The 21,808-nt window shown below is 38.6% G+C and overlaps 1 protein-coding gene across 5 annotated transcripts in view; it reads right to left on the bottom strand.

The window, feature by feature from the left end:
* Nucleotides 1–2,678: 2,678 nt before the first annotated feature.
* Nucleotides 2,679–21,808, bottom strand: part of MME (membrane metalloendopeptidase) — a 116,855-nt gene continuing 97,725 nt past the window's right edge. For all 5 annotated transcript variants that reach the window (XM_061417932.1, XM_061417968.1, XM_061417949.1 and 2 more), the window contains 6 exons: nucleotides 21,593–21,712; nucleotides 19,990–20,123; nucleotides 19,806–19,871; nucleotides 16,495–16,590; nucleotides 16,074–16,150; nucleotides 2,679–3,901 (listed from right to left, as the gene is read on the bottom strand). In XM_061417932.1, coding sequence (XP_061273916.1) covers nucleotides 3,802–3,901; nucleotides 16,074–16,150; nucleotides 16,495–16,590; nucleotides 19,806–19,871; nucleotides 19,990–20,123; nucleotides 21,593–21,712 — 593 coding nt within the window. In that variant the 3' untranslated portion in view covers nucleotides 2,679–3,801. The remainder of the gene's footprint in view (nucleotides 3,902–16,073; nucleotides 16,151–16,494; nucleotides 16,591–19,805; nucleotides 19,872–19,989; nucleotides 20,124–21,592; nucleotides 21,713–21,808) is intronic.

Genomic DNA, 21,808 nt, shown 5'->3' on the forward strand with positions numbered 1-21,808 from the left:
GCATTTTCAGGGGAAAAAAGAAACCCAAGCAGACCTTCCTAGAGCACATCTCTGTTCTTACAGAACCACTTCAAGTAGTCAGGGGGAAGTCCATCAAAGTCTCCTGCCTTATGTTAGGCAGCGTGTGTAGAAGCCACTTCGTAAATCTGAGAATTAGCCTGTTTTGTGTGTGCTTGTGTGGCAAGGCAGGTGAAGATGAGCGAAGGAAGCTCTTGACCCAGATTTTTTGCACTTGGATCTAAGTAGACTGAGATACCAAACTGACTAGCTTCTTAAATAAATCAACATAGCTTAAATCCAGGGGAATTATATTTCTCTTTTTTAGTCATTTCCCCCACCCCGCCCCATCATTCTTTCCCTTCCATCCTTGCTCCCATACTTCCTCCTTTCTTCCAAATGGTAAAATGTACCATTTTCACATTATAGAAATATTAAAATGCAAGAAAAAAAGGAAATAAGAACCACCTGCAATATCATCAACTGGAGACATTCCCTACTAATTTCTGGCATATATTCTTCCAACTCTTTTCCATGCAACTCTATTTAAACATGATTGAAATCATAATGCATACTCAGCACTGTGTCCTTTTCATATTTTCTTTGAACAAATCTAAACATTTTCTGCTGTTTATTTTTTCCTTCGGTATCATGGATAAAGATGTGGTGACCATTTTAGCATTCATTGCATCTTTGACAACATATTGTAGGGAACAGAGAGCTTGGCGAGCATATGTGTTGAAGGATTAACACCAAGGTAATCAATATTCTTGCCTGAAAGATCCCACGGACTGAGGAGCCTGGCAGCCCACGGGGTCTCAAAGAGTCAGACAAGACTGAGTGACTTCACTTTCAATCAATAATCCAGGTATGTGACAAAATCAATAATCCATTTTTATCTTCTCGGATGTAGAGTAGATCTTCAGGATGCATTAGAATTTGAGATGATCAGGTCAGAAATGACAGCAAGTGCATTTACCAAAGTTGAATCAGATATGACCTGAAAAAATGATTGTTAGTTTTGGCAAGAAGTATAAAAATTAGTCATAACGGCTAGATGTCATCTTTCTTCATTCCCCAAGCTGAGTCCATCCTTGTTTCCAGCAAGAGCCAATGCCCATTCTTCTGCTAGACTTTGCTTGTACAACCTAGAGGATCTGCTTTGTCAAACAAAATAGAAGCAGTTTGGCCATGAGGTTGAAAATGCTAGTAGTATTTCTCACTGTTTTAGAGGAAATGCAAAAACAAACAATCCCCCTCTAAACAAATAAACAAAGGAGTTGAAATTAAGACAGCGTTGTTAAAGACTAGAATGCAATAAACACGTGCCACTTGGACACCAGTCACATGTGGCTTCTCTCGTCACCTGATCAACCAAAAGTCAAGTCTCAGTCCTGGTACATTGCACAAAAACACTTTGGTTCCTGCCTAAGTCATCTGATTATACCTGTAATTCTCTATAGCATTTGGCAATCTTTTTTCTTAACTTCTGAAAACAAATCAGATCAGAAAACTATGGTATCTTTGCAAGATAGGTGTGGTGAAAACAAGAAAATACAAGTCAAAAACATCTGTCATTCATTTTTAAAAGATTCAATTTGAAGCTAGCAGGAAGTATAAGATTACAGTGACAAATGCTCCGTTTGGCCTTAATGTTTTTCCAGGCATAAATGCTGTGAAGGTTTACATGAGGGGTGATGGGGAGGCTGGAACAGAGACTAGAAATAAGAGCAATAGTATGAAATATATGTGTTTTCACTATATATTTTTGAGACTGGAACCTGATAACAAAGGACTCCTCTCCCAGGATAGCATCCTTTCCACTTTGCTTCTAGAATTTATGTAGACAGTGCAGCACAGAGCAGGCACCTCACCAAAGTTGTTGCCAAGAACTTTTTCCTATTTTCATTCATGAGTAACATCAGCCCCCAACCCTTAGTGTCTCAGCTTAGGAACTCTTTTCTTGACAAGGATTCAAGCATGGTTAGACTTATGTGTGAGATCATTACAGATAGCTTTTATCTGATGGGATAATACCAAGTGATTGGGCATGGTTAAGAGAGACCATATCATCCCATACAACTCAACACAGTGCCGCGTACAATGGATGATGTCCACATGTGTCAGGGTGAGGAGGCGTTGGTATTCTGACTTTGGTCTATCTGGTAGTCTTCTATTTCTAGAGATAAAAAGATCCAGTTGACAGTTGGGAGGAGGGGCTTCTCAGGCTCTGGTAATGTTGAGTTTCTCAGAGTCCTAGGCTATAGAACGTGCTCAGCTGAAGAAAGTTCACTGAGTTGTATGCTTATGCTTTATGAAATTTTGGTATATGTATTTCAATACCATTAAAAAATGTAAACAGGCATTTTTCAAGAGGTAGGAAAACCAACACTTGTATTTTGGATATTCCATTTTCATGTTTCACTAGGAAAAATAAGGATTTTGGACCCCTTCTGTAAAATATTACTCAAGTAATGAACTGAACTAGCTAACAGGACAGGAAAAGAGAACAAAAAAGCTTCAAGAACTGAACTGCTCTCAGGGACTAGATCCCTGCTTCCAGAACTCTAGGTGAGTCAGAATTTTAGAAACAAGCCCACTGGATATGCAGAAGCCTCTTATTTCTATTCAGAAATGCACTTCCAAAGCTGGACGGCTGGTACAATAAGCTTAGTGAATGATGGGTTCACAATTTCAATTTATTATCAAAATATTTCCATCATGACAAATCTGAAAAGACAGGAGATGCAGAGCTACATAAATGCAGTTGTGCCCTTTTATCATAGCCACCCTCAGAGAAGATTTCACGTTGAAAATCCTGCTTATAAACTACAACTTTTATGTTATCTTTAAGCCACAACTCTTATGTACCTCTAGCCAACTGTCCAGGGGCAGTTTTTAACCCAAAGTTTGTGCTTAAAGCTTTTCATCAATATGATTTATAAGTTTAAAAAGTCTCAAATCTTTATCTGTACATCACTTTACAGACCTTGTTGGTTCATTAACTATTTATCTTGATCTGAAGCTTCAATATTCAATGGTTACTTATAATAACAATTATTTAGTCATAAATGTAGTTAATAATTAAATATAAAAATTATTATTTATACATTACTACAAATCTCTTAAAAAGACCAAGTTTTGAGAGAGAACAAGAAACTGCTTAGAAAATTGCAGGGAGCCTCAAGAATCTCATTATCAGTGGAAATAGGTACAACAAAAAACAGTTTTAGACATTCATTTTAGCCCTAAGAGTGCTTAGAATACTCTCAGAATGAATAACTGATAACTGGTAAAATTAGATTAAAACTATGTTGAGTCCCAAGGCCCCAATATGTATAAGATTTCTTTGGAAGAGTTCTGAAGGAGTGTAAATGTTGCAAATAAAGGTAAAAATAGGTACACAGGCTTCATGTTTTTAACTCTTATGCTACTGCTGTACTTTTGGGGCCAAGTGAATTATTCTACCTTTTCTTTCTCTGTTTCATTAGAAATTCCAGTCCACATCAAGAGACAACATCAAACTGGCAGATCATATGGGAAACTGAAATGAATGGTAATATTCTGTCTAGAGATTAAGCATGATTTAGACACTGAGAATGAGTGATTTGATAGACATTAGACCCTTCCTCCCTCCACACCTTTTCCAGAAAACCAAACTTCATTTTTATTGCCATGTTCTCACCCCTGTGAACCACCTCCATGTAATCAGTGACCTCTCTGACCCCTTCTCTCTCGGATAGAGTTCCCCATTTCTGTGATTTGGGCAAGCTTAGCCAAGGGCTGCACCACTTCTTCTGAAGATTACCAAACCCGGCATTTCTTTTCTGGATTCATGTATGAATTCTTGCGACAATGGAAGGCTTCTGAAAACTGAGGAGAGTTCTGCAAAGTCCCAATAATCCTGGGAAACAAACAAAAATCACCATCAGCATTTGATACTCATGTCCATGCCATGTAAGAGCTCTACAGAATTTATGTAGATCAATTGAGTGAGTTTGGAACTTTAAGTTTAAAAGGAAACTAAAACAAAACAAAACAAAAAAAACTGGTAGCCCACTCCTTTTCATTAACAGAATGTTTTAAATAGAGAGATAGCAAACTACAGGGGTTAAGTGCACAGATTTTGAAGACAGACCACACGCTCTGAATCCCAGTTATGAGCTGTTTTTATTTAGCCTGTCTGTGCCTCAGTTTCCTTTTCTGTAAAATGCATATAATAATATTACCTGCATTTTAAGCTTGGTTTGGGGAGTTAATTTATAAATACTCTCTATATTTTGGTAGGATAAATGAATAATTCAAGTTTGGAAGTGCAGTTATTTTAAGAAGAATTTGGTCAAAGAATAAAATTATGATTTCTTAAAAAGCAGAGACATTTCTTTGTCAACAAAGGCCCACCTAGTTAAGGCTATGGTTTTTCCAGTAGTTATGTATGGATATGAGAGTTGGACCATAAAGAAAGCTCATTGCCGAAGAATTGATGCTTTGGAACTGTGGTGTTGGAGAAGACTCTTGAGAGTCCCTTGGACTGGAAGGAGATCCAACCAGTCCATCCTAAAGGAGATCAGTCCTGAGTGTTCATTGGAAGGACTGATGCTGAAGGTGAAGCTCCAATACTTTGGCCACCTCACGTGAAGAACTGACTCACTGGAAAACACCATGATGTTGGGCAAGATTGAAGGCAGGAGGGGAAGGGGACGACAGAGGATGAGATGGTTGGATGGCATCACTGACTCAATGGACATGAGTTTGAGTAAACTCCAGGAGTTGGTGATGGACAGGGAGGCCTGGCATGCTGCAGTCCATGGGGTCACAGAGTTGGACACAACTGAGTGACTGAACTGAACTGAATATATCTTGAAAGGTATCACAGTGTAACTTTATGATAGATTTTAAATAGGTATCTGTTGATTAAATAGGAAAAATAATAATTATTTCCCTTTCCCTCTCAAAGAACCCCATAGATTATCAGAAACTGGATTTAACCTGAGAACCTGGGAAAGGTTGGAAAAATACCAATTTCCTCTTATCTCTGAACCCCAATGGGCAAAACCAACACTGTCCAACCCACCTATTGGCACCAAGCAGTACTTGAAGGACACTGGTCAGTACAGTGATGGAGAGGTGATGTTTTCCCATCAACCATGAACCAGCTCCTTCCCTTCTCTTTCCACTGGGACCATCCCAACTCAGCCACCTTGGGTTGGGGGCATGGGGTCAAGAGGCAAGCAAACTGGAGTCGTCAGAAGACTATGAACATGTTCTAACTTGCTGAGATCTCCCTACATGGCAGATATATGAACTTCATGACTGTTGTTTAGTTACTAAGTTGTGTCCAACTCTTTGAGACCTGTGGATTGTAGCCCATCAGGCTCCTCTGTCCATGAGATTTCCCAGGCATGAATATTGGAGTGGGTTGCCATTTCCTTTTTTGAACTGTATACATCCCAACATTTCTCTCCTCCTCCAACCCATTTTCCACACAGCAGTGAGAGTGATGTTGTAAGTCAGAAAGAGAAAAAACAAATATTGTAAATTAATGTATATATGTGGAATCTAGAAAAATGGGACAGATGAATCTCTCTGCAAAGCAGAAATAGGGACACAGATGTAGAGAACAAACCTATGGACACCAAGCAGGAAAAGGAGGGGTCAAGTGAATTGGGAGACTAGGACTGACATACATACACTACTATGTATAAAGCACATGACTGATGAGAACCTACTGCGTAACACAGGGAGCTCTACTTAATGCTTAATACTGAATGTGGTGACCTAAAAGGGAAGGAAATCCAAAAAAGACGGGATATATGTATGACAGGTTCACTTTGCTATACAACAGAAAATAATACAACATTGTAAATCAACTATACCCCAATAAAAAGTTTAAAAGTATTTAAATCAGTAATTCTTTTACTTATAACCTTCTAGAGACTTGAAGAAAATCCAAACTCCTGTCCATCATCTCCAGTGTCCTGATGGCTCCAGCCTACCTTCCAGCCTCCTCATGATCTGTTTCTCCTATTCCTCATTAGGCTCAAACTACATGGATCCACCTTCCATTATGCAAACTGGCTAAGCTCTTGCCCTTGTCTGGCATTGTTGTGCCTGCCAACCCCACTCCCTACAAAGTTACTCCCCAATGACTATGTGGCTAACTCCCCATTGACTATGTGGCTAACTCCTCAGCCCCTGCTTCAACACATCATCTTAGAGGCCTTCTTGGAATACTGTCCATGTGAGCCCCTCTCACCTGTACCAGCCCCATCACAGCACTTATCATGAAACGTGATGATTTTTTTCTCCTTCTTTCCTTCCTGACATACTCTCGACACTGTAATCTCTATGAGGACAACATATGGAATATACTTTGCTCCCTGCTGCTCCACCACAGCTTAGCACAGTCCTTGTTTATTGCAGAACTCCAGAAATAACGAATGAGCCCGTCACCTGGTCATGGTGATTACATATAGAGAGTAACAGGACATTATGAAGAAAAACAAAGCTCAGTGTTTTTGGTATATTTGTTATAATGAACCAACAGGAGGGAAAGAAAGCATTTCCTTCCTCTATTTCATTCCACATAGAATTTGTAAAAGTCCTACTTCCTAATGTGTAACCCATCACCACATCAGTTATTTCTCAAATTTCCCATTCAAGGAGGATGTAAATTTTTTTGGTTGTATGTTTTTGAGGATTCCTAGAGCGATCTTTGGGGAAGGCAATGGCACCCCACTCCAGTACTCTTGCCTGGAAAATCCCATGGACAGAAGAGCCTGGTGGGCTGCAGTCCATGGGGTCTCAAAGAGTCGGACACGACTGAGCGACTTCACTTTCACTTTTCACTTTAATGCATTGGAAAAGGAAATGGCAACCCACTCCAGTATTCTTGCTTGGAGAATCCCAGGGATGGGGGTGCCTCGTGGGCTGCCATCAATGGGGTTGCACAGAGTCTGACACAACTGAAGGGACTTAGCAGCAGCAGCAGAGCAATCTTGGGGCTACCCTGGTGGCTTAGACAGTAAGGAACCTGCCTGCAATTCAGGAGATGCAGAAGACACGGGTTTGATCTCTGGGTTGGGAAGATCCCCTGTAGGAAGGCTTGGCAACCCACTCCAGTATTCTTGCCTGGAGAATCCCATGGACAGAGGAACCTGGTGGGCTACAGCCCATGGGGCTGCAAAGAGTCGGACACGACTGAGTGATCTCTCATGCATGCACTCAGAGCACTATTAAAGATCAAAAGGAATCTTCCCAGCATAAAGTGGAATAGGGGAGAGGGGTAGAGCAGAAGAATCTATCTGTTCACTGGCTGAAGAGGGAGGTCTCCTCAAGCCTGAAGAGGGGCCCAGTAAAGGCAAGGATGTGTCTGCCTCTGAGCAGGGTCCAGAGAGGACCCCTGATAGGATGGTACATGGCTGTCAGTGAGGCTGAACGTCAAGAGCAGTGGTTGCTGCCTAGCTTGACCATGACCAACGGAAGGAAAAGGAGCCACTTGACTTCAGATAGGACGAGAGGACTGCAAGGTTCCAGTACCCATGGCAGACCAGAAAAGGAGGTAATTTCTTGATTTCTAGGCTCATCAGATGCCTTTGGATTCCTGTATGACCCCAAGAAGGACTACACTGAAAATGACTGAAACTGAATTTCTCACCTCCTGGCTTAGGGTGGGAGCTTAGACTTTGAGTTAATTTGATTAATGATAATAATAATGTCCATGGTGTAATTTCTTACACTTGAAAACTCATGAACAGATTTACTTGATACCTGGTCAAAGTGATCATACATATAACAATAGGAAGATTTCAGACATCAGGGATTTATAGGTGTACTTAGTCTTTAAGGTTGTAGGCTCATAGACTTGGAGTTGAGAAGGGCTTTGGTTCATTTAATCTGATTCTCTTCCTTTATTAGAAACCCTAAGTGCTCGCTGAGGGACAGTATGCTGGTGGTCTGACTACTCCTCTGAGGAGCAAGCTCCCTGATGGATGGGGTCATGACCATTTGAGCATCACTGGCTGGAAGAGCTGATCTCTTTGCTCTTACTTTATTAATATTTTTTCAAGGGATCATTATCTTAGACATCACCACATGGGGATAAGTACTTCAGTAAAAATGTCCAAACCCAAGACTTAATTCTACGTTTCTCTTAAAAATATTAAAGACATTTAAAAGAATATACCTCAAAACAAGAAAGCCCACAAAACACCACTGGGAGTTGGCCATGCAATGACACTCAAAGTAAGGAACACTCAGCCCTCCATTTCCATTCCAGTTCTTTTCTTTCCATCCAAAAACTCCAGTTTAGATAATCTGATTCTGAAAAATTAGGTCAACAGTGTACCAGGGCTTCACTTACTTTCCTAGGACTCTAATTAGTGCTTGTGTGTTTATAACATCAACTCTTTGGATGGATGACATAAATAACCTATTTCAAAAAGTAGATATATTATTGATAAATATAAATTTCTTCTCTAAGAATAGGATCATATTTCATAATTTTTAAATGCTATATGAAAACTATATATATTTGTGTTTATAATAAGAGGAGACAATAACATCTTTTATTATTTCCTAAAGTAATTTTCTTGAAACTTTTAGTTTATTATATAAAACATATATTACTGCTATTTTATCATATTCCTACTGCTTATTACCTTGGCAAATAATCACTTGTACTGAAAATATCTAAGAGATGTGCAGTTGAACATCATGTAATCAAGAATGAACTTTATCTACCACAAATCTGACTACTCCTGCTTGAAATTAACTGTTTTTCAAATTACTGAATGAGCTTTTAACAATTTATGAGTTCTCTGAAAATCTTTTGCTACTTGTTTAAAACACACAACAGGGATACAAGGTTAATTAGCTTCATTCATGAATAAACTGTTTAAAATTTATCATTAACTAACATTCATGATTCTTTTAAGGTAAGGTCACATTGGTCCACATGTGTTCCATTATAAATTCATCAAGAAATAAATGTGTGAATAGATTCGCAGGCATGGGCTAAAGATTAGTAAGTGCTAAAAGAAATTCTACAAAGCCCACTAATATCCACACCATGTATAAAATACCAGAAATGAATCCTAATATTTAAGGTAAATGGAGGAAACATCAGTATTTCAAAGAGGGCTTAGTTTCGACATGCTAAATCATAGAATGTGCTGTGTTGTGCTTAGTCACTCAGTTGTGTCCGACTCTTTGAGACCCCTTGGACTGTAGCCCACCAGGCTCCTCTGTCCATGGAGATTCTCCAGGCAAGAATACTGGAGTGGGTTGCCATGCCCTCCTCCAGGGAATCTTTCCAACCCAGGGATCAAACCCAGGTCTCCCACATTACAGGCGGATTCTTTACCATCTGAGCCACCAGGGAAGCCCAAGAATACCAGAGTGGGTACCCTATCCCTTCTCCAGGGGATCTTCCCACCCAGGGATCGAACCCAGGTCTCCCACATTACAGGCAGATTCTTTACAATCTGAGCCACCAGGGAAGCCCGAGAATACTGGAGTGGGTAGCCTATCCCTTCTCCAGGGGATCTTCCCAACCCAGGAAATAAAACTGGGGTCTCCTGCATTGCAGGTGGATTCTTTACCAGTTGAGCCACCAGGGAAGACCAATCATAGAATAATAAGGAACAAAATAGCCACATTACTTTAAAATGTCTAAATAAATCATTAGAAAGAATACTCTTTTAAAAATATTAGATATTGCTGCTGCTGCTAAGTCGCTTCAGTTGTGTCTGACTCTGTATGACCCTATAGACGACAGCCCACCAAGCTCTCCTGTCCCTGGGATTCTCCAGGCAAGAACACTGGAGTGGGTTGCCATTTCCTTCTCCAATGCATGAGAGTGATAAGTGAAAGTGAAGTTGCTCAGTCGTGTCCAACTCTTAGCGACCTCATGAACTGCAGCCCACCAAGCTCCAAGCTGTGTTAAACATTTCTAGCATTAATAGTGGTATAGAATCTATCCAAGAAAAAGAACACATGACTTTCTGAGGAGGCCTTACACAAAAAAGCAACATGGCTCTCTGAGGAGGCCTTACAAATAGCTGTGAAAAGAAGAGAAGTGAAAAGCAAGGGAGGAAAGGAAAGATGTACCCATTTGAATGCAGAGTTCCAAAGAATAGCAAGGAGAGATAAGAAAGCCCTCCTCAGTGATCAGTGCAAAGAAACAGAGGAAAAAATAGAATGGGAAAGACTAGAGATCTCTTCAAGATAATCAGAGATACCAAGGGAACATTTCATGCAAAGATGGGCTCAATAAAGTACAGAAATGGTATGGACCTAACAGAAGCAGAAGATATTAAGAAGAGGTGGCAAGAATACACAGAAGAACTGTACAAAAAAGATCTTCACGACCCAGATAATCACAATGTGTGATCACTGACCTAGAGCCAGACATCCTGGAATGTGAAGTCAAGTGGGCCTTAGGAAGCATCACTATGAACAAAGCTAGTGGAGGTGATGGAATTCCAGTTGAGCTATTTCAAATCCTGGAAGATGATGCTGTGAGTGTTGCACTCAATATGCCAGCAAATTTGGAAAACTCAGGAGTGGCCACGGAACTGGAAAAGGTCAGTTTTCATTCCAATCCCAAAGAAAGGCAATGCCAAAGAATGCTCAAACTACCACACAATTGCACTCATCTCACACGCTAGCAAAGTAATGCTCAAAATTCTCCAAGTCAGGCTTCAGCAATCATGAAATTCCAGATGTTCAAGTGGGTTTTAGAGAAGGCAGAGGAACCAGAGATCAAATTGCCAACATCTGCTGGATCATTGAAAAAGCAAGAGAGTTCCAGAAAAACATCTATTTCTGTTTTATTGACTATGTCAAAGCCTTTGACTGTGTGGATCACAATAAACTGTGGAAAATTCTGAAAGACATGGAATACCAGACCACCTGACCTGCCTCTTGAGAAACCCATATGCAGGTCAGGAAGCAAGTTAGAACTGGACATGGAACAACAGACTGGTTCCAAATAGGAAAAGGAGTATGTCAAGGCTGTATATTGTCACCCTGCTTATTTAACTTATATGCAGAGTACATCATGAGAAACACTAGGCTGAATGAAGCACAAGCTGGAATCAAGATTGCCGGGAGAAATATCAATAACCTCAGATTTGCAGATGACACCACCCTTATGGCAGAAAGTGAAGAGGAACTCAAAAGCCTCTTGATCAAAGTGAAAGAGGAGAGTGAAAAAGTTGGCTTAAAGCTCAACATTCAGAAAACTAAGACCGTGGCATCTGGTCCCATCACTTCATGGCAAATAGATGGGGAAACAGTGTCAGACTTTATTTTGGGGGAGGGGGTTCCAAAATCACTGCAGATGGTGATTACAGCCATGAAATTAAAAGACGCTTACTCCTTGGAAGGAAAGTTATGACCAACCTAGATAGCATATTCAAAAGCAGAGACATTACTTTGCCAACAAAGGTCCGTCTAGTCAAGGCTATGGTTGTTCCAGTGGTCATGTATGGATGTAACAGTTGGACTGTGAAGAAAGCTGAGCACAAAAGAATTGATGCTTTTGAACTGTGGTGTTGGAGGAGAGTCTTGAGAGTCCCTTGGACTGCAAGGAGATCCAACCAGTCCATCCTGAAGGAGATCAGCCCTGGGTGTTCATTGGAAGGACTGATGCTGAAGCTAAAACTCCAATACTTTGGCCACCTGATGCAAAGAGCTGACTCATTTGTAAAGACCCTGATGCTGGGAAAGATTGTAGGCAGTAGGAGAAGGGGACGACAGAAGATGAGATGGTTGGACGTCATCACTGACTCAATGGACATGAGTTTGGGTAAAGTTGGGAGTTGGTGATGGACAAGGAGGCCTGGGGTGCTGCAGTCCATGGGGTCGCAAAGAGTTGTACACGACTGAGCGACTGAACTACTACTACTAGGATCTGTAAAATATACTTTATTCTGACTGGTGGATGATCTCAAGCAATCTAAGTATCTAGATTAGCACCCGTACTATTTAGGAAGCAGACATGGGTATCATTTTTGTCTATTTGGATTTACTTTAAAAATGATCAGACCTTTATATCTTATACAGAAATATTATATCTGAATAACCTTAGAAACACATTTATAGATTGTATAATAAATAGTATCATAGCAACCATTCCCTGAAGTGACTGTAGAGAGCTAACAAAAACTAGATTTCCAAATGAAGTCATTTAAATTTCCAGAATATCAGGAGGAAAGGTTTTTAAATACTAAAGTTTAAAGTACATAAGACTTTAGTTAGGAGGAATAAAATAATTATAGCCTAAACCTAGTGTTGTGTGTGAGCTTCCCAGGCGGCTCAGTGGTAAAGAATCCATCTTAAATGCAAGAGATGCAGATTCAATCCCTGCGTATGAAATGGCAACTGGGTCCAGTATTCTTGCCTGGAAAATCCCACGGACATCGGATTCTGGCGGGCTACATTTCATGGGGTTGCGAAAACTCAAACATGACAAAGCAACTGAGTGCACACACACACACACACACACACACACACACAATGTGCTTCTATAGATTCAACTTAAACCAACTATACTTGGCCTTATACTTTTGATAGTGTGGTTATTTAAGTATAAAGTTACAAAATCTCCCTTCATTTCAGGTATATTTCTACAGAAACCACTATGCAGTTTTTCAATAGCAACTCAGTGTCTATTGGTTTTTAAGGTTCTTTTAAAAAAAATGTATTTTACTTTGTACAGCCAGGAAGCAGCCTGTTTCCAAAACTAAATATGACCTCAACCTTTTGCTGAGGAAATCCCTTTACCTCCAGAGAAAATAATAATTTTCCTGGAAAAAAGGTTGGCATTCCATTTACTCTTTTATAAAAAAATCAACACATACTTCTCTTATTATGAATGAAAAATAGTCAAAGAGGCATCTTTTGGGCCAGAACAAAGAAAACAAAAGTTACAAATAATTTTACATATTTATAACAAAATACTATTTTCAGTTTAAAATTGGGAGTGGAAAAAAATTCCTTGTTTACCTATATGATCACTTACTGGTGATCAGTTATTGACATTTTGAACTATGCAGACATAAGAAATGAGAGAAAGAAACCCAAAAAACCCTTGACTGTCAGCTAAATAGGGAATGACTGCAAAATCCATATGCTTTATTCATAGGAACTCTTATTCTGTTCACATTTCTCTCACATAAAAGTAATTCAGGCACTAATTTTCAAGCACATACATGTAATAGAGATTTCATATACATTAACATTAGCCCCCCAAGCAACTCTTATTATAATTTACTTCTCGTTTTATATATCAAGAAATTGAGACCCAGATGATTAAGAAACAGCTCATAAATGGCAGAGCCCTGAATGGAACTCAACGCTTTTCTTAATTCAAGGTTTGCATTCATTTTCTACCATAAACTGTAGGATATGTTTTTTGAGCCAATAGGAATGGACAAATGGGATGGCTGAAGGCAGGCAATTTCATAATAAGAAAAAAAAAATACTAGGGAAGAGACAACAGGTAGAAAAATCCTAATAAAAAACCTTAACTGAAAAGTAAATAAAATCACCATAATGGCTCTATAGTGTAGGAATTACTCCACATGCTACAGCCTCTGAGGCCGTCTCTAACCTAATAAACAGTGAAACCATAAGTATTACTCTTAACAAAAATCTATATCATCAAAAAAGAAAGCTGAGGTTTTCTTCAGGATGCTGTGTTAATAAGGCAGGAAGTTGGAAAATTTATTTTAAACACAGAAATTTTAATCCACTGGTTAAAATAAAAATGGTAATACTCAAGAGATAAACATTAGCTGTCAAAATATTAATATGCTACCCCTTGTTCTTTGAGGATGCTGTACATACAAAGTACTGGATAAATTTACTTAAATTAACCTGGGCATTTTATGGATATATGCTTTGGTTCATGATGTTCTATAGGGCAGAGCTTTGACAGATTAGTTATGGTAATTTGTGTGAGCTTATAAATACTCTGTTATCCCCAGATTTTTAGACCTTAACTTCTAAAGACTTCAGTAAGGAAAAAGACAACTTTAAAAAATTAAAGCTATTGAATCACTGTTTTGGAGCAGGAATTAACATGGTATTGTAGGTCAATTATACTCAATGCATGATACAGGATGCTTGGGGCTGGTGCACTGGGATGACCCAGAGGGATGGGATGGGGAGGGAAGTGGTAGGGGGGTTCAGTGGGGAACACATGTACACCCATGGCGGATTCATGTTGACGGATGGCAAAACCAATACAATATTATAAAGTAATTAGCCTCCAATTAAAATAAATAAATTTATATTAAAAAAATAAAATAAAGAAACACACTCAGAGGAAAATCTATCAGATTTGTGGTTATCAGGGGGAGGGGAATTGGATGAAGGTAGTTGAAAGGTACAAACTTCCGGTTATAAAAGAAATAAATACTAGGGATGCAATGCACAACATGACAGATAAAATTAACACTGCTGTATGTTACACATGACAGTTAAGAGTGTAAGATGGAAGAGTTCTCATCATAAGGAAAAAGTATTTTTTAGTTTAATTTTGTATGTATTTGAGACGATAGTTCAATAAAGTTATTAATGTTATGGTAATCACTTCATGATGTATGCAATTTGAACCATTATGCTATACATCTGAAACTTATACCGTGGTGTATGTTAATTATATCTTAATAAAACTGGAAGTAAAATTTTTAAAATTAAAAAAAAACCAAAAAACACCTAAAAATTACAAAACCATAATGAGAATTGGTCCAGGGATTATGCTGCTCATGCCTCAGACAGTACAGGATCTGCCTGCAATGCAAGAGACCAGGGTTCGATCCCTGGGTTGGGAAGATCCCCTGGAGAAGAGAATGGCTTCTCACTCCAGTATTCTTGCCTGGAGAATTCTATGAACAGAGGAGCCTGGCGGGCTGCAATCTGCGGGGTTGCAAAGAGTTGGATGTAACTAAGCGACTAGCACTTCACTTTTTTATCTAAAAAAGAACCTAATTTGTACATCTTAGCAAGGATAAATTTAGTTTGCACTATACATATAATAGGCATACAATAATCAATTGTTGAATGAATGAATTTGAAAAAACTGTTAAGGCAAATACTAAATGGTGATGATGCTACAAGAATAAGATGAGTAAATTCTTTAATTTTAAATATGCTTTTTTATTATTTCACAATTGAATGTGTATTTTTCTCAGGAATGAATGATCTGGGTAGTATGTTTGTGTTTGTTTTAGGAGAAGCTTTTAAAATTAGCCCATTAGTTTCCTTTTGTTCTCAAACTGTTTCCCAATAAGCCTACAGAAATTTTAATTTGTTTCTCATACGTTCATGCCTGAGAGGTGCTGCTGCTGATCAGCAAATCAGTGATGAAGAGTTTAGAACCTGAGGAAGGGGTAGGAATTAGGAACTCGGCCCTAAAACAGACACACAGGGACTTAAATTTAACATTCAAATGATAGCTGGTTGATCTTCTTTCAATCTGGTGTTCTCTTAGATTTTCTGAATTGGGAAGGACTTTAGATACCTTATAATTCAACCTTCTACTCTGCACAGAGTAGAATTTTCCTCCAGCATCCCTGCCAGGCTATTCTCTGACCTCTGCTTCATCATACTCTTTCCTGGAGTTTTGGGAACAACTTTACTCCACGTTGGGACCTTTTAATTACTAGAAAATTTTCCTCTGTGTTGAATGGAAATCTTTTTGGAACAGCTACTCACTGGTTCTAGGCCTTTGCCTTTTGTAGCCTTAGAAATGTCTCTGCTAGCTTTAAATAGAGCCACTGTTCCGAGGTGACATCTTTGTTGGAATTCATTAACAACTGGGCCTAGGTTATATACAATCTGAAGATAAGAGCAGTCAAGGCTATGCTTGGGTAAACATGACATATATCTTGATGTGTTTGGTTAATTCTTTCTGAGACCCTCAAAAAACAAAAAGAAAAAAATGAAAGGAAAAAGAAAAGCACTGGATTTCCAAATTGTACAGAATCAGAGTCAAAAACAACCCTCCAAATCTGAAATAATGGAGCCAATATTGGAGCACTTTGACCCTATTGATACCCACACACCTGAAATTGCCTGGACTGTGCACATCTGTTTTAATGGAGTTGAGAGCATACTCCGTCCTGTAGGTTCCACACCACACCTAGGGACAGAAATGGAGAAAGGAAAGCAGTATTCTCAGGTTGCATCAAGGATTATTTGTTTGAGCAGTTTGGAAGAAAAGCAAACTTCCTATTGCAGAAATTAAATAGAAGTTCTGCATTCCACAGCCAATTACTCTTCAAATAATGTTTAATAATAGGCAACCAGAAACACAATTATCATTAATACGGTCTGACAGACTATTACACACAATGAAAGTCAGTCAATCAAATGCTCTGCCACAATCAATTAAAACAAGAAAACTCAGTATGCAATATCTAACTTAGTATGAAATTATAACTCAAAATGATTTTCATATCTATCAATCAAGAAAGATAACAATACCTGGGCAAAATTCAGGAAGAACAGTTGTCTGTGATTTAGGTCAAGTCCAGGAAGTAATTTTTCTTCACCATGCTTTTTAACATAGTTTTGATAGGCCTAGGCAGTTAACGAAATAGAAACATGATGTTTATAATTTTTAAATTTATACATAAACCTATTTGAAGATCATGTGACCAAGTAATTAATATCAGAATCACCATAATAATACATTTAGTTATGGCAACCTTCAAGTATTTAATGGATTAGAAAGAAAACTAGAATTTATTTACAAATACTCTGAAAAGAATAAGATTAATGATTAACAGATGATAAAAGCCTAGCTAATGTCAGAAAATCAACAAATGTTAACTGAAAGGATGGATTTACATAAGTGATAAAAAACTTATCTAAATGTTGTTCTATAGATGAGTAAGTCTAGCCAGTTGGAAGAAAGAGTAGCCAAGAGAATCTGTAATTGCTATACTTGACTGGGTTATCACTCTCGGTAAAAAGAGATTCACAACAGATTTCATTTGAGAGATACTTGAGAAAAGTTAAGGGCGTCTCCTGAGATTCCTTAGAGGTTTAGCACCATATGATTCTAAGAATAAGGATGAGCAATTATTATGGCCCCTGAAGACAGGGCAAAATAAATTGAACCTCAGTCATCCTACGAAGGAGGAATTTAGATTACTGAATGTCAGGAAATGTCCTTAATTCTTAAGGATTTATAGACACTATTGGAAAATATAGTTTTCCGCTACAAAATATACTTAAGAATGGGATTGACAACAAATTTCTGAGATGTGTTAGCTTTAATTGAAAAAAAGAAAGGTGATAATTAGATACACAGAAGATATATTTCATTTCTTCTTGCTTGTCATCAACATAGATTTTCTGCATCTCTAATGTGCAAAGATGCTGGAGATATAGGAAAGACATGAACCTACTCCTCTGAGGGATTTCACAATCTACCAGGGAGTATTACAAGTCAAGACTTCATATATAATAATATATTTGCACAATTGTAATTTGCTTTGTTATTCTTAACCTGTACTTGTTCTACATGAGGATCTCCATGGAATTACACTTAACTCAGACTTTGGCCGAATTTTTACAGCAGTGATTCTCAATCTGATTGTGTATTAGAATCACCAAGGACTATTAAAAGGGTCAATTCCTTCCACTTCCAGGCAAGATGGAGAGACTGAGACTGAATTTATCCTTCCGCTGAAACAACCAAATAATAGACAAAATATATTAAACAATGGTTTGCATGACGCTAGACATCAGGCAAAATCTGATCTCTCTAGGAGACAGTAAACAAGAGGAGCCCTATGACTGCCCTATAGCTTATAACTTGAGCACTATGGACCACAAAATAGAGCAGGAAACCCCAGTGGAGCCTGGTGGACATTGCAAACGGGTGAGGAAAAGGCATTGAGAATTCAAGGACACCAAGGACAGGGTGAAGAGGAGAAAATGCAGAGAAAGAGACTCTCAGAAATCAAACATCCCCTCAGTATTCAGCTGAGTACCTGAGTATACATGTGGGCAAACTATCCAAGGCTAGGGAAGGGACTGCAGAAAAGGATTCGAGATAAAATGTCTGTTACTCACACAGTACAAGAATGGAAGACCTCTAAGTTCACACAGGGTGTTGCTCAGCAGTGAAGAACTATCCCTAGACTGAGCACTACCCCAGACATACCTAACATGATGTAAAAGCAAGATCTAAAAGGATCTAGCCATTTCTGAGGGATTTAACTGCACCCTAAAATAAAGCTCAAGAATATTAACAGGAGAACAAAAATTTTCTCCACCCAAAGATGTAAAATGTACAATATGTGGCATCGAGTTTAAAAAAAGAAAACAGATCAAATATTCAAAGAAGCAGTAATCGACCATCCCCCAGGACTTGGCTGGGATTCATTCTTTAGAAAAATTTCCAGCCAGATTTATCTCCCAAGCCTCACACTTTGATCATTCAGGTCACTGCCAATTTACAGGCCTTACAAGTCACCTCTCCCACATTGTTCTGATCATTCCTTCTTCCTGACCCAACCACCAAGTCTCTTCTCCCCTCCAACCCAAACATCTCTATGGTGAACAAATAACACTACATCTTCATCCACTACAATGAACATTCCATCCATCTTATGTCAGTAGCCTGATTCTCTCCTGTGGACACCTTGTCCCGTGTCCTCTCATGTAGCCTCTGCTTTTTTCTCCCACATGTGGGCTATCTCAAGGTTGGGAAAACAACTCAAAATCATACTCACTCCATATTTACTTCCAAGATCATTATTCCCCCACTCTTTTGTGAAAAACTCTACTTTTTTTGTACACATAGTATCCACTAGGCCATCTTTGGAGAAGGCAATGGCATCCCACTCCAATACTCTTGCCTGGAAAATCCCATGGATGGAGGAACCTAGTAGGCTGCAGTCCATGGGGTCGAGAAGAGTCGGACACGACTGAGCGACTTCCCTTTCACTTTCCACTTTCATGCATTGGAGAAGGAAATGGCAACCCACTCCACTGTTCTTGCCTGGAGAATCCCAGGGACGGGGGAGCCTGGTGGGCTGCCGTCTATGGGGTCACACGGAGTTGGACACAACTGAAGTGACTTAGCAGCAGCAGCAGCAGGCCATCTTTAATCCTGGTTCAGATCATCAAATAATGGCATCTTTTATGAAGGGTTTGAAGCTGGATCTCTAGCACCAAGAATAGTGCCAAACACAGAGTGAAGGCCTCAGAAAGTATTGTTGAATGCAAGCCTAAATGAGATTCTAAAGGATATTCCAACAATATACTCCTCTGCGTTTACGGTATGGACCATTACAAGGCTACTTGCAGGAACCATATCACTTCAATCCTTCACTTATCACTGTAATTGGACTGGGTTTATGTTGATTATTATTCCCAAATACTGCTTCACCTGCTAAGAAACTGAGAGTCCTGTTCAGTACGTCAGTGAATGATTCTATAATAAATCTTTTTGTAGACTATCTTTCCTAAAAAACTATCTCAGAGATTATTTCTTAGGAAAATATTGCCTCCTCTATGGAACTTGCATACTCTTCAATTCTGTCATTATAATATTCTGTTTCCTTTTCTCTTTCCTTTCTTTGAAGCTTAGAGAATGGTATCTAGCTCAAGCCTATCAACTGTATTGTCCCTTCTTATTAGCATATTTACAATCCCCTTTCTCCTGTGTATTTTCAATTTTCTATTGTTACATGTATCTTTTGCAAAAAGCTTTAAAATGAATGATTAAATGTCATCAATATCCACTCTAACCACTAAAATGGAAAGAAAATATTACTCACTCTGTATGCTTGGCCAATACCACCATTATCAGCAATGTTTTCTCCCAGTGTATTAATTCCATTGAGCTGTTAAAAAAAAAAAAAAACCACTTAAAGATCCTTAACTATGTTTGGATTGTTAAGAAAACATCAGTAATTCACTTAAGGTTGAATACAGCTTTTGAAGAGAATGCTGATGACATACATGCTGTCCATTTGCTAGGTCCCAGGAGAAGTTCCCATACTGGTACACCATGCACTGGGATAGGTCTTTAAAATTATTTGCAGACTGTTGAGTCCACCAGTCAACAAGGTCTCCATCCTTGTTAAAATTTCTGCCTGGAATATATATTTATCTAAGTAAAATGAGAACTCATTACATCAAGAGTTGCAATAAGATATCTTTAATTCAAAGTGCAAGGACTGAAATACCAAGCATGCAAGAGAACATTAACCTGGACAGATGAGTAGATAAACTGTTCTGCTTTCTCATCTAGGGTTGATAAAAACCAGACCATTTGGGCTCTGTATGCTGATATGCCCTAGTATTAATCCAGATTAATTCAATTTTACCCACTTGGTTGTTGATATCTCAGCCAAGGCCACCAGATAAATACTCCTGAAATCATGACTTGTTTCTGTTGGATGATTTTTGCCTGAACCAAATCTGTTCACTTTGATGTTCTGAGATTTTTAAAGAGGTCAGTATTTCACTATGGCATTCATTTCCTATCTCAAACCCTTCATTAGTAATTGTGGACTCATAGTTTTGCCCTACTTCAAGCATGAACAAAAAGTCACCTTTACTCTTGGGGCTTTCTTGCTGATCCTAACTACACTGATCTTTCTCCTTTTTGAGCTTCAGTAGCATTTATATACATTATAGGTTTGACACTTGATTTTGTCATCTTTTAAACAGTTATCTATGATGTAGTGAATAAGGTAAGGGCTATAAAGACAGACTACCTGAACCCATATCCTGGTTCCACCAATTCCCAGTTTTGTAACTTTGACCAAGTCTTATGTGTCTCTAAATTTTTCTGTTTGAAACGTGGAAATAGTATTAATATCTACTTGTGAAGATTGCTATATAGTTTAATTGAGTCAACAGACCCTTAGTATATCCCTCCTGTCTCCTTTTCTTCTTCTGAAGCTTTGAAGTTAGATTAAGGCTTAATTATTTTCTCTCTACTGTTTTTATTTTCTTTCCCATTGTGAACTGATCTTTGTTACAGCTTCAACTCCTACCTCTTTACATCTCTCATGTCTTTACTTCTATTCCTCTCAAATTTCATTGAAACTCAAAATCTATGTTGCTGTTTGGGGCAGCATGTAAACATTTAATTTCCTACTGTTTGCAAGGCTGTGAACTAAGTAGTAGATGTGAGATGCAGTCAAAAAAAAAAGTCTCTGACCACAGGAAGTTTAAAAGTCCTGGGGGCACCTTACTTTCTGAGTTTACATCTAATTTTAAGACATGGACTCTACCCTCTAAAATTCTGGAGAGATAAGACATAATCATGAAATGAGAACAAACATTATCATTGGTGTTGACAAATATCAGTGTTTTCTCAATGTGGATATTGTTTTATTCTGTCAGAGTAAAAAGCACACGTTACTAAACCTCACTATTAGAAAATTCTGATCTTCTAAAGCAACAATTTAAAAGGAATATTAAAAGTGCAGTGATTGTTAGGCTAATGATACACTGATGAATAAATGTGTTTTATATCGATACATTATTATAACTCTTAATTAGGTTTACTAGGGTATATCTCAGGCAAATAAAAGCATCAGTTGTACTTTACCATTGTCATCGAAGCCATGGGTGATTTCGTGTCCTATGACCATGCCAATGCCCCCGTAGTTCAATGACTTAGGCTGCTGGGCACTGAAAAAGGGTGGCTGCAGAATGCCAGCTGGGAAGACTATAAGCAAAGAAGATGGTTAAAGATTGCTTGTAGTTTTTTTTCTGTAATGACAGGCATTGGATTGGCTGTTTGCCTGCTAAGCTGCTTTCCAGT

The sequence above is a fragment of the Bos javanicus genome, chromosome 1 (genome assembly GCF_032452875.1).
Source record: "Bos javanicus breed banteng chromosome 1, ARS-OSU_banteng_1.0, whole genome shotgun sequence".
Lineage (NCBI taxonomy): Eukaryota > Metazoa > Chordata > Mammalia > Artiodactyla > Bovidae > Bos > Bos javanicus.